At 39.8% G+C, this 12,892-nt stretch overlaps 1 protein-coding gene across 1 annotated transcript in view; it reads right to left on the bottom strand.

Moving 5' to 3' along the window:
* LOC122519110 overlaps positions 1-12,577 on the bottom strand; it is an 89,831-nt gene extending 77,254 nt beyond the window's left edge. The window contains exons 1-2 of the mRNA XM_043638357.1: positions 12,149-12,577; positions 10,889-11,265 (exon numbers count right to left, since the gene is read on the bottom strand). Of these exons, the coding sequence (XP_043494292.1) occupies positions 10,889-10,943 (55 nt within the window). The 5' untranslated portion in view covers positions 10,944-11,265; positions 12,149-12,577. The remainder of the gene's footprint in view (positions 1-10,888; positions 11,266-12,148) is intronic.
* Positions 12,578-12,892: the final 315 nt, after the last annotated feature.

The following is a 12,892-nucleotide window of genomic DNA, read 5'->3' as shown; positions in this document are numbered from 1 at the left end:
AGATATAACGTAGAATGGTGAGCAAGCAATATACAGAGAACGAGCAATCCTTAAAGGTCACAATTTTAATCGCGATCTATACCTAATGTGCAACCTTTACGATAATATCTCAACATTGGATATCTCTTGTTAAAAAGGAAAAGAAAAAGAAAAAGAAAAAAAAAACAACAAAACAAAAGGAAAGAAAAATCAATGCGGTATACAAAAATTATTCCTGACTTCCCTTGACCCGTTTGCGACTTCTACCGTGACCGTAAAAATATCTTACAAAAGTTAACTCACTTCGTGAATCGTTTAAGGAAATAAGAGAAACTCATTGCCTTCTCGCGCAAACATATTCAAACTTATTTGCGGGGAGATAGGGAGGAGTCGCCAATAAATCGACAAGGCTTGGCCGTTTTTTCGTCGACGTTTGAACAGACCGGATCGACGTACTTTGGATTTCGTATTAATTTCTTTTTCTCTCTTCTCATTCCCTCGTCCAACCTCTCTCTCTCTCTCTCATTCGAAATAAGCTGATATAACGAAAGAATTTTATTACGAAATGAGCGTAGAGCAAGGATGCAGAGGTCGAGTTCCGAGGTGAAGCGGTGTACCGCTTCTTTTTTTCCTGTTCATGCGTCGACGAGCACGGGTTCAAAAGATCAATGGGCAGATCGAGGAATTTAAGTATCGTCAGGAGTCACGACGTTAGCTTAGAGAGTTACACGACTTCTCGCCTATCTTTTTCTCTTTTTCTCTCTCTCTTTCTCTCTTTCTTTCTTTCATTCATTTTTTCTTCCTTTCCTTCTTTCTCTTTTACTGTTTTTTTTCTATCGACGAGTCGCACGCGGGTTTCCGTTTCTATATACGCTCTTATAGAAACCGATTCATCATTTCGATTCCACGCCTCGATAAAAAGGTCGGAAATTGTACATGAGGCCTGGCTGGCTCACCGTGTCTCGATAACGACGTGATAGACTGCCTAACATGAATCCGATCGGTAATGATCGGCTGCCAGGTTAGCAGCTAGAAATCCATTATCGTTGCCGGTTTAGATTTAACCGAGATCTTTACAATGCCGCTAAACTCGACCGAGAAACGTGACTTTTCTCTCGAATAAATAACGCCCTCGGGCGATTCGTGAACCAGGCGACATCCTGCGTGTTTTAGAGCGTGACGTAACTAACATAACACCAAACGGGGCAGGGGGGGAGGTCAGGGGGAACTACCACTACGATCGATATCTCCGATTATAAACTCGTACCACGAGATACAATACGATGTTAAAAGAATTCTTTTCATATATATGTATGTATACTCTATTATGCACCATTTGATTAATTAACAAATCTGATTATAACGAAATTAGGTAAATCGATCTAACCGATCATAATATTTTACACGCGTAAATATTATTTGGAAAAAAAATCGAAGTAGAGATTGTTCGACGATGGAAAGACATTGGATTCGACGCGTAAAATCTCCCATAAAGTTGATATTCGCTGCACCGTGTACTCGGAAGCGTAGCGGGTTAAGTTGTCACCGTAGCCATGGCATTGGCTCGTAAGAGGAGAGACGGGACGGCGGTGAGGGAGGTATTAAACGTGGAATCATCCTGAAATATGGCCAGATAAAAACAGCAGGCTACGACCTGCGGGACGTGCCTGTAGTCAGGTCGGGTTACGCATTGACTTTATAAACGACTGATCCCTTCCCTGTCTTTTTTCTTTTTCTTTTTCTTTTTCTTCTTTCTTTAGTTCCCTTCCTTTGTTATCTACATAAAAATGCTGGGTGTATTTGGACGAGGGATGATTTTTATACATAAAAATAAGTCAAATTTTTTTGAGTCTAGAAAATCGCGTGTTCGAAAATTTTAGCGAATAGAAGTACATCGAATTATTTTTGATATTAGATGTATAATAATAAATAAAAACATATCTGTATTACCATTTTGTCTTGATCGAGACGATTTGGAAATCGTTGGAAGTCTGTAATACTCGGCTGGTATTGCATAATCTTCACAGTTGGGCTGTTAGAGACAGATTAAATGAAGGAGAAATAAATCTCACGGGTAAAATCGATATGTAAACATTACAGAGGACAACGAATACGTAACCGTAGGATAAAGGAAATAATTCGATTGCGCATGTACTGCAAGAGAATACTTATACACCCTGTGTTATAAGAAAATTGATTTTACATTGATAAGAAAATAAAAAAAATGATAATTAATTTAAAATTAATTACAATCAATGACAATCAAATAAACAAATAAACATTTACGTTTTGAAATATCAACAAATCGTCATATCATGATGTTTCATTGAAAAAAAAAGAAAACTAACTAAAGCAGGTGCGCAAGGTAGTGGTGGTATCGATAAAAAAAGAAGAAGAAGAAAAAAGGGAGTAAAAAAAATCTCGCAAAGAATTGTCGAGAAAGTAATAAAGGAATATATCGACTAAATCGCTCCATTTTCTTGGTTCTGGTAAGGTTCGATGGTGGCCGGTTTTCCATACTGGAAAGGTGGAATACGGCTTCGCGAGGAATATACCTGCTGCTGCTGCTGCTGCCATAAGCCAGGCAAACGAAACGAGCGTGTAAACGTCGCGTATTTCACGCCAATGAAAACCGCACGGATCATTACGGGCAGCGATCGGCCCGGTGAGACGAGGAAATTCTCTTCTCTTGCGGTCGTTCCGCATATACTTTTCTATACGTTTGCGTGAGTATGTTCGTACATATGTGTGTATGTGTATGTGTATGTATGTAACGTTACTAAGAATCACGACTCGAAGAAGAAAAAAAGGAGAAGGAAGGAAAAAAGGGTAAAAGTAAGAGATAGAAAGAGGAGGTTTCGCATTTACGCCCACCGAATCGGAGGCAGCACTTGAGAAAAAGATGACTGGAAAAAGAAAGAGATAAAGAGAGAGAGAGAGAGAGAGAGAGAGAGAGAGAGGTATACCGAACTGGTATACCTTTACGATACCGTCCTTCGCAATAAACGTCACGTATCTTTGACTAAAGAGTGGTAGAGTCCTTGGTGGCGCCCTTCGTGCTTATTCGCGACGTTCTTCCATTATTAACGAGGCGACTGACTCTTTTGCTTACCTTTTAGTCGACTTCCGGGACAATAAAACATTTGTTAGAATAACTTCAAAAATCGATGCTGCAATATTACAATAAAAACGAAATTCCATACACGTGAGTGTAAACGGGAGTAAATAAATATATTAGAAATTAGATCGACGCGTCGTATAATTTTTCTTGAAAATTTTTTGTTTTATTCTTAATTCAAATTTATTGAAAACTCGTGAGAGCAAAGTAACTGGAGGTAAAAAAAAGAATTTTCAAATAAAACGGGAGTTCGCATTTAAAGAGAATAACATAGACACGATATCTAGATGAAGAAATAAAAATAATAAAAAGAATAAGAATAAGAAGAAGAAGAAGAAGATAAGAAAGAAGAGAGAGAAAAGAAGAGAAGAGATCGGCCAAAGAGGTTTGGTGTCTCCAGATTAAGAGCGAGCTTGCGTTCCAAGGCGCTCGTAACGTCGCTCTAAGAGCCCGTACCTGTCCACGGCCGGGTAATACCTGAAAACATGTCTCTATCAGGAAGGAGAATCTCCTCCTCCTCTTTCTCCTCGCCCTCCCCTTCCTCCTCTTTCACCATCTTCCCATCGTGGGTAACGCCTTCGCATAAAACCGACGTTTTATCCCGTCTCCAAGCGCCGCGACGTGTTTACGGCGTTTCTATAGTCAACGGTGCAATAACGAGGGGGGTGGGAGAGGGGGGCGACAAGGTAGGGTGAAGGAAATATTTTCACAGGGCGGCATCTAAATTAAGCGAGAAAAGGGAGGGAAATAAATGAGAAAAGAGAAAGAAAGAAAGAGAGAGAGAGAGAGAAAGAAATAAAGAGGTGGCGCCGACGGACAACAGCTTTTTCTGATCTTTTCCGGTTTCTCATTGGTGAGCGTACAAAGATGCACCAATGCCAATCCGTTGAAACGAAGATGGTGAATCCTACCAATCTTTCTCTCTGTCTAATATCTTTTTCAATCTTTCACTACTACTTTCACTAACTACCAACCAAAGAGTCAGTCCATTCGTTCATTCTACAGCTCGTGCCTACGACTCAACTTCTCGTAGGCATCTTTTCGTTTTATTTCTTCTGTTCTTCCTCTTTTTTCTAACTTTTCTTTTTCTCCTTCTCCTGCTTATGCATTTGCGTGATCACATCTCAAGCAATTCTATGCGGAACAACTTATCCAATAGACGTGCTTGTCTAATTAGATATAAATTAATATACCAGCGAGAATTTTTTGCTCGCGAAAAATAGAAGAGAGAGAGAGAGAGAAGAATAAATTTATCGTAATCGAGAGATCAAGAAAATCGTATGCTTTGGAAAAGATTGTCATAGATTATCGGAGTGATCGTATCATTTTAACCTACACTCGCACGCGATGTTCTAAGAATTTTTCCTAACAATTGTGAGACACCTTTCTTAATGGAAGATTCAAAAAAATAAAAAAAGAAAACGTTTAATTAACATTTCACTCCTCACTCACACCACGCTATTTTCGAGATAAGAAAATTTCTCAATATTGAAATAGATTATTATTGACGGATAAGAGGAAGTAACGTTTTTTTAATTAAATTCAACGATTATCTCTTCGTCGCCTAATCGTACAAGTGACACTCATACTATTAACATAATTTCAATAAGAAATAAAAATATATAGTTCGATTGAGTTGGATACAAATCGTATGTATAATCCTTCTCCTTCTTCTCTTCTTCTTTTCTTTTTTCTTGGCTGTTAAAATTATATTTCTGACAAGGGGCTTAGCAAAGAAGAAGAAAAAGAAGGGCAACGTTTCGTATTCCGAACAACGTTTCTCGTCTGGATCGTCATACCGACACGCCGGCGCTCATGCGGCAGTCACGCTTATGTTAGCAACGTACTTGGTAGGCAGACACCTACGTCCAACCAATGTCTCTAACGATATACTCGAAAGTCACGAGTTCCCTCGATATTCGTTCTTTAGCATCGATTGACTATGTAGCAGAAGATATTCTCTTCTTTAACAAAGTATGTTCCGTTCGTACATTTGTATAGAAAAATAAACAACAAACAAACAAAGTCGATTAAATTCGTGCGTTATGTGAAAGATAAAAGAAATCGGCTATTTTTGTCGTAGTAAGAAACGAAAAATATTGTACAATGTAAATACACGAGAAGAAGGAATTCATCACGTTCGTGCGTTTGCGTAAGGAAAAAAGAAATCGGCTATTTTTGTCATAGTAAAAAACGAAAAATATTGTAAAGCCAAAATATATATATATGTTAAAAAAAGGAATGTATTACGTTCCTGGATTTTTCTAGAGAACACAAATAAATTGATTATGTTCGTGTGCTTGTGTAAGGAAAAAGAAATCGATTAATTTTGTCGTAATAAAAAACGAAAAATACTGTAAAATCAATATATATAAGAAGATATGTATTCCGTGCCTGCATTTTTCTAGAGAACAAAAAAACATTTGAGTATGTTCGTGCGTTTACGTAGAAAGAAAAAAAAATTCGATAAAGAGTAAGTACCTAGCTTGTATACTTAAATATAAGAACAAATTTTCATTTTATCGTCTAATCTATGCCATGCGACAATAAATAATCGAATAACGACATTGCTTCTCGGTTCTCACACGAAGAGGATCTTTAAAATAAATCGAAAAGTATCGTTAAAATGTGACAGATATTGCGTAAATTGATAGCCGTTTTATGACAAGTTCTTTCTATCGACGTGACGCGAATGACAGTGCACAAATCAAGTGAATATTATTATCGTTTAATATCCGGGATATTCTTTATTTTCATCGACGAAATCCCATTTGGCTAAAGTGATACTCGTTAAAAAAAAAGAAAGAAAATAAAAAAATAAAAAAACCGATTGAAGGAAGAAATCATCGAAAAGGAAAGAAGAACGACCGGCACCGAAGAAGCTACCAACCAACCAATCAACCAACCAGCCAACCAACCAACGACATCGACAACATCCCTACAAGGAGTGATAAAGATCTCAGAAAATTCACGTCTCGGTTCGAGAGCTTAAGAGAAACTTTTACGACTAGATTATTCACGCCTGTGGATATCAACGGTGACAGTTGGAATCGTAATAAAAAAAAAAATTTATCTACGCGAGAAAGATATAATTTGCATTTTCATGGGGTAACGTGTGCCTCGGTTCAGGATCGTAACGATCTTAACAAACATCTCACATCGGGATACTAGGAGGAAGAGCTATTCGCTAAAACTATCAGTGTCTTCCGCTCTTTCCTAGCTATTGATTGGATCGTTAATTATTCTTCGAAAATATATCCTTCTTCTCGATCGAATGATCGTTCGTTCGTTCGATTTTATCTCCGACTTAAACTACTTAGATCTGATACTCATTCGAACGGAATTTTTATAGAATTTTTCTTGGAAATATAATTAAAGATATGTCAGAAAAAGGAAAAATAAATGAAAAGAAATAAATTCGTGTAAGGGTTGGTTAGTTGGTTGTTGGGAGGAACGACCTGTACCATAAATGATACACAGTAGACTCATGCATATTCAAAACTTGAACGAGTATATATACATACGTCGGTAAATTCTTTTTAATGAACTGCACCATATATGGTAGGATAGGTCTCAAATGGGTTAATTACATCTCGCCGATAATATTTCTCTTCATCTATTTCCTTCGATGGACTAAGGAGTCCAATTTCTATCCGAGGTTGATACACATACAGTAACGATCTAATGATTTTTATTATGCCTCGATTGAAAAGCTACAAAAGAAAGAAATAAAGAGACGGACAGACAGACAGACAGGCAGGCAGGCAGACAGACAGAATGATTTCTTTAAAAGGTAAATCGTACGAGATGCACCTGCTTCCTTCTTTAGCTCTTAGACTTATCGAAATGCATCTCGACTTTCTATGAGGAGGATAAGAAACGTTATCGTTTTATCGTTTTATCGTTTTATCGTTCATCTTTCTCTCTTTCTCTCTCTCTCTTTCTCTCTGTTTTTCTCTTTCTCATTTCTTTTCTTAGGATAGCTCGTTATCGACGTTTCTATCGTCTCCACGATTCTTTCTCCCTCTCCCTCTCTTTCTCTCTTTCTATTACTTACTTTCTTTCAGTTCTAATAATAATAATAACAATCCTTGATTTCTTTCGATCATCTCCCCAGAGTAAGAAGAGTTGTTTTCCCAAAGATAAGCGAAAAAAGAAATAAAGAAAGGTAGTAAGAGTACGGAGAGTGTGCATTCAACGATTCGCACGGGCAATTAAGTGACGTGACGCAGCGTGATTCGAGGTATGAAAACGTCGCAGGACGATTAAGGACTCCCCCTGTCACCTGTTGGAACGACAGGGGCGCCAGGATTCGTAAGCACGTGCGCGGCCGACTTCCCCTAGTCTTATTCAACTTCACTCTTTTAATACCTAATTTCTTTCGACACGAGAAACGTTTCAACTTCCTCGATCTCTCGATCGATCTTCCCTCTTTCTTTCTATATATATACCTATATATACCTTATTCTGAATGAAAATGGACGGACTTGTCAATTGTACACGTACTCAACATCGAGTGATATTAGCTCGAGAAGAAAGCTCTCAAGCAAGGTTGTTGAAAGGAGACAAATAAAAATTGAAAGAAGAGTTCGTTAAGAGTGGAGTCACCCGCTGTTCGAGAGACTAATAGGCACGCCATTATGACGGAAGCAGGAGCCGCCTCAAAATTGCACCAAGGAGATTCCTAATCGCGTTTCCTCAAGACAAAGGCCACTGGAAACACCACCAGCAGCAGCAGCAACAGCAGCAGCAGTAGCAACACCACCAACAACAGCACCAGCAGCAACAGCAATAGAAAGAGAAGAAATAAGAAATGTAGTCGTGGAATAAGAAGAGAGAATGAGAAATAGAAAGAGAGAAAGAGATAGAAAGAGAAAGAGAACTGAGAAAAAGTGGCAGACCGCGTTGAGAAAGCCGCATCCGAAGGTGGGAACAAAAGGCACCTCTACTTCTTCTTCTTCTTCTTCTTCTTCTTCTTCTTCTTCTTCTACTTCTTCTTCATTCTCTTCTCGTTCCCTTTCTTCTCCGTCTTCTTCGTCCTCTTGTTCCTTCTCATTCGTTCGTGGAGGCATTTGGCTTAGCGCATCCACGATCCAACGCGCCCCGCCATCCACCCGTTGTGACTTCTTGCACGTATGAAAAACCACAAACCACCGACGTTATTTCGCGGCTGCGAACACGAAGAAGGGTCTCCCTTCGTCCCATTCTCCGGTAGGTACTTCTTCGACTCAACGTTACTAAGCGGCAAGTATTCTACTACTAAAGCCCAAAAATCGTCTCAGCTTTGCTAACGTATTCATCATACTCCTTTATTCTCTAGTTTCTTATTTTTTTATTTTGTTTCGTTTTATTTTTTCTCAAATCGTGTTTTACCAATTTCCAATTTATTCTAAACTTAATCGTGATCGAAATGAGATTCTTTCGTCTCCCGATGAAATATCAATTTTGAGTTTAAAATTTCGTCAAGGATCTATAACTTACGTTCAATGGAATCCATAGAATATTGTTATGATATAGACAACGATAAAGACAACGTGTTTGTTAGATATCCTTCTACGATGTAAAGTATCCACTCGACAAGTGGAACAAGACAAGAAACAACGTTAGCTAGTCGGGAGACTACTACGAAATCTCTCTCTCTCTCTCTTTCTTTGGTAGTTTTAAACGTGGAACTTAAGTGCGGAAGATCGATAGCCGGAGCCAACAACGCAGTCCGATGCTTTGTGGCCCATAAATAAGTCAATCGCGAATGGCGAGCTGCAAACACCGAAGACAACTGTCCGGTTGCAAGAAGACACGCGTTTGTATTTTGAACGACAGCCAATATTTAACTCGTGTGACTATCTGAAAGAGAAGACACGACCCTGGGAGAAGAAGAAGGAGCAAGACAAACAGATGGAGGAGGAGGAGAATGAAAAAGAAAGAAAAACTCAGCTAATAAAAATTTGAATAAAATTAACATTCCTTTTCTTTTTTTCCTTCTTCTTCTTCTTCTTCTTCCTCTTCTTTTTTTCCTCGTCATTTTCGTTGTATTTAAGAAAATAAGTTTTTCAATAATTTTTAAGAGACAGGGATACAAAAACGTTCCGAATAACGTTCACGCGAACGATAGATAAAGAAGTTGCCAAGATGAGAAAACACCTTGTCGTAATCTTTCTGGCTCGATGCCGAGAACGTTTCTTATCGCTACGAGATATCGACCTCGTCGACTTTTATCGATAACTCTTCTCAAGTCCATAAAGTTGTACACCATTTCGTTTCGTTCGAACAATTCCTCTCTCTATAGAAATTTTCACGATAGTTTCGCGAAGAAGCCTTTAACCAAAAGGACAAAAATCGTGACAAAAATTACGTTCGCTAGATTATAAGATGGAGGATTGTCGAATGAATTTTTGTAGTTTTTTTTCTTTCTATTATATTATTCAACTGACTCTTAGACGAACGTTAATCCCATTAGCACTCGTGTTAAGAATGGCATTTGTTGCACGTCCACGATACACCGTTCACCGATTACCTCGCCATTCTACCGCGACGAATTCTTTCAGTTAATCGCCGACGATCGTCTATGACGCCAAATCACGTCGACTTACGTGACACCGAGTTGAGATTTTCTCCGAGTTTTCCGTTCCGACAGGTGAAACCATCGAAACTTCTCTCTTCGGTCGGTCATCGTATCCGATACCTGGATTTTATCTATCTTCGTTGAAAGTTAAGATAAAAAGAAAGAAAGAAAGAGAAGGAGAGAAATCGTACGAGTTAACATAAAAGATCAACTCTTCGAAAATGGGAACGGGGGGAATGTTCGAATTAAGAAACGGCAGGATCGACGATTAGGGTAGCTATATTTCGAATAGCGATGGGAGCTTTATTGCGAAAGAAATCTACGGGTTCCCTCTTAATTAGAAGATACCGACGAATAACGGAGCTCGATCGGACGAGATAAGAAGGCTTGGAAGTCGCGGAAGCTAAGTGGAGGCCCATTCGCTACCGCTCGCCTCGGAGGGTTCCTAATTGTCAAGATCGAGCTCCATAATTACACCCTCGGTGATTCGCTCCTGTCTCCTTCTGGCTCGCACCCCGGTACCATCAGCAGCACCAGCACCAGCACTACAGCACCGGCTTAAACCCGGCCCCCTTTTGCCTTTTAGGAATTCTTCTTAGATATAAAATGAAATCATACGAAATTGGACGTGTTCATTTCGAACGATAATAGTTCGACTCTCTCTCTCTCTCTCTCTCTCTCTCAAATAAATAAATAAATAAAAATTAAATATAAATTCGCGAATAATTTTTAAACATTTTATCATTGATTCTCTAACGAGTTTAAAATTTGTTAATTATTGCAATTGAAAGTAGTAAGTAAGTAACAATCGCGAAGAATTTCAACGACGTAGCAAAGTAGCCTACCGGTGGAATATTCTCGCGTTCTTTAATAACACGCAAGTAAGTAGACGAGAGGATTGGCATCCTGTTACAAGTATACGCGCTCGATATAATATTGTTGACGTGTCTACAAAGGCTTCACGAGAGTGGCCTTTCAATGGCGCCAAGAGAGACGGCTTACCTCGAGTTGAAACAGATTTACGAGTCCTTATCGCTGCCATCGGTGATTATGGAGTGTTCGAAACGAGGGGATCGCTAAACGTAACGAGATTCTTGCCGGTAGACAAAGAAGAACAACAATATAGAGCAAGAGAGAAATAATAAAGATGGAAAAGAATGTCAGAAAGAAAAAATAAATAAATAATAGTAGTATTTTTTTTCTCTCGTTTCGGTTTTTGAAAAACTTACCAGTGTAACACCAGGCCGGCCAGACGACAGGACTCTCAGTGTCCAACTCCCTCATTCTCTCAGCAACCCTCGGACATCTCCACTCCTTTCGACGAGATTCTATGTCAAGAATGTTCACAGCGATATCCGAGCCCTTTCGGCCCTTCCTCCTCCGTTTCGTTATGCCTTCCAGCGAAAATACGCGAGGCAAAGCAATATAATTAACGAAGAAGAAGAAGAGCAACACTCGTTAAATCGCACTGGCTCGCTCTCTCGCCAGTGTCACCTCGGCGCACACCTGTTCTCGTTGGATGTCAGAATCCGATCGTTCGAGCGTGTCGTTCTAGTTGCATCGTTCGCGTTTTTTTCTTTTCTTTTCTTTTCCTTATCAAAAATTGCTGACCCCGAAGAAATGTAATAAAATTAAACGGGACACACTCGCGAATAATAAATCGAAACGAAATAATATTGGAAATATAGAAACACGGAGTATGAGAATGAGAAAGTGAGGGGAAGGGGAGAGAGAGAGAGAGGGAGAGAGACAGAAACAGACAGACAGACAGACAGACAGAAACGTTTGTTCGGATGATATCGTTGAACAACGTTAAGCCGTCAACGAAAACGCTTAAAGTTCTCTGCTCGAGGACACGCAAGGGTTCCGAGAGAGCAGCGGTGAGGCAGATAACGCCGGCGATAAGCCGTCGGCGTCAGCCGTGAAGCCGATAAGGCACGGAATTCGCGTCATCGAATAATATCCCACCAACTAAGACTTTGTCTTTATTCTTCTTCTTCTTATTCTTCTTCACACTTCTATCTTTGCACACTTTAGTTTATCATCGACAAATTTCTTCGATTCGCCTTCTTCTTCTTTTTCTTCTTCCTCTTCTCCTTCTCTCTCTCTCTCACTCTCTCTCTCTCTCTCTCCCTCTCTCTCTCTCTCTCCCTCCCTTTCTTTCTCTCTTTATCTGTCTGTCTGGCTTTGACTCTCTTTTCCTTTCTCTTCTTGTTACAATAATATATTATTTCAAATATTCGAAGCAAAACTCGAACAAGACATTACGTGCGTATCTCGTTTTATACGTTTTGCTCGATTCGGGATTCGAAACAGCAACACGCGCACACTAAAATGTCACGGAAAATGTCAGTCGAAAAACACCGGGTGTGATATATATGATTTTCGTGGACAGAAAAGAGAGAGAGACGAATAATAGAAAAAAATAAAATAAAATAAAATAAAGTAAAATAAAATAAGAAAAATCCACCGCGATGATGGTTCGACACCTTTTTCCTTCACTCGTGCCACCGCTCATCTATCTTCTGCTACCGACTTGTGACTGACTCACTCTGACTCTCTTCACCGTTTCTTCCGGCTCTTCTTGTTCGTTCGTTCTCTCTCTCTCTCTCTCCCTGTCTCTCTCTCTGTCTCTTTCTTGTAAGACTACCTTTCACGAGGATCACTCATCATCCTTCTGACACCAAGAGTGACACAAGCGGATCTCGAATTCCGCATGTGTCTACCAATCACGGACTTTCCTTCCTTCAGAAAAGACCGACTTTTCGCGAGACCGGCTACTATCTGTGACACCCGTAGATACGAGAGAAAAAGATATATGTAATAAAGAAGAGAGGGAGGAAAAAGGAAAAGAGAAAGGAAGAAAGGAAGAAAAGAGAAAAAGAGAGAGAGATCACGACACTCTCTTATGGAAAGGTGCTGACCCGGTGGTGATATCTCGCGTGACCGTCCTCCGTCGAGGATCGATGATCCTTTCCTCGTATCCCGGGCGATCGTTGATGTACCGCGGGTTGACACGACACTACCACACGGCACTGCTGCTGCTGCTGCTGCGTAAGACGGCGAAGGGGGGAGGCGGGCGGGCGGTAGTAGAGGAGGCGAGGAAATGTAGAGAGAAAGAGAAAGAGAGAATCAGAAGATGCTGAGAGAAAGAAAGAGAAAGAAAGAGTAGGGTGAGAAGGTGGGAAGGAAGGAGGGCTTGAGGACAGCTCAACGAACGAAGACGACAGGTA

This window comes from Polistes fuscatus, unplaced genomic scaffold (assembly GCF_010416935.1).
Source record: "Polistes fuscatus isolate 324 unplaced genomic scaffold, CU_Pfus_HIC Scaffold3, whole genome shotgun sequence".
In the NCBI taxonomy this organism is placed as follows: Eukaryota; Metazoa; Arthropoda; class Insecta; order Hymenoptera; family Vespidae; genus Polistes; species Polistes fuscatus.
This window is presented reverse-complemented; position numbering and strand designations above follow the sequence as displayed.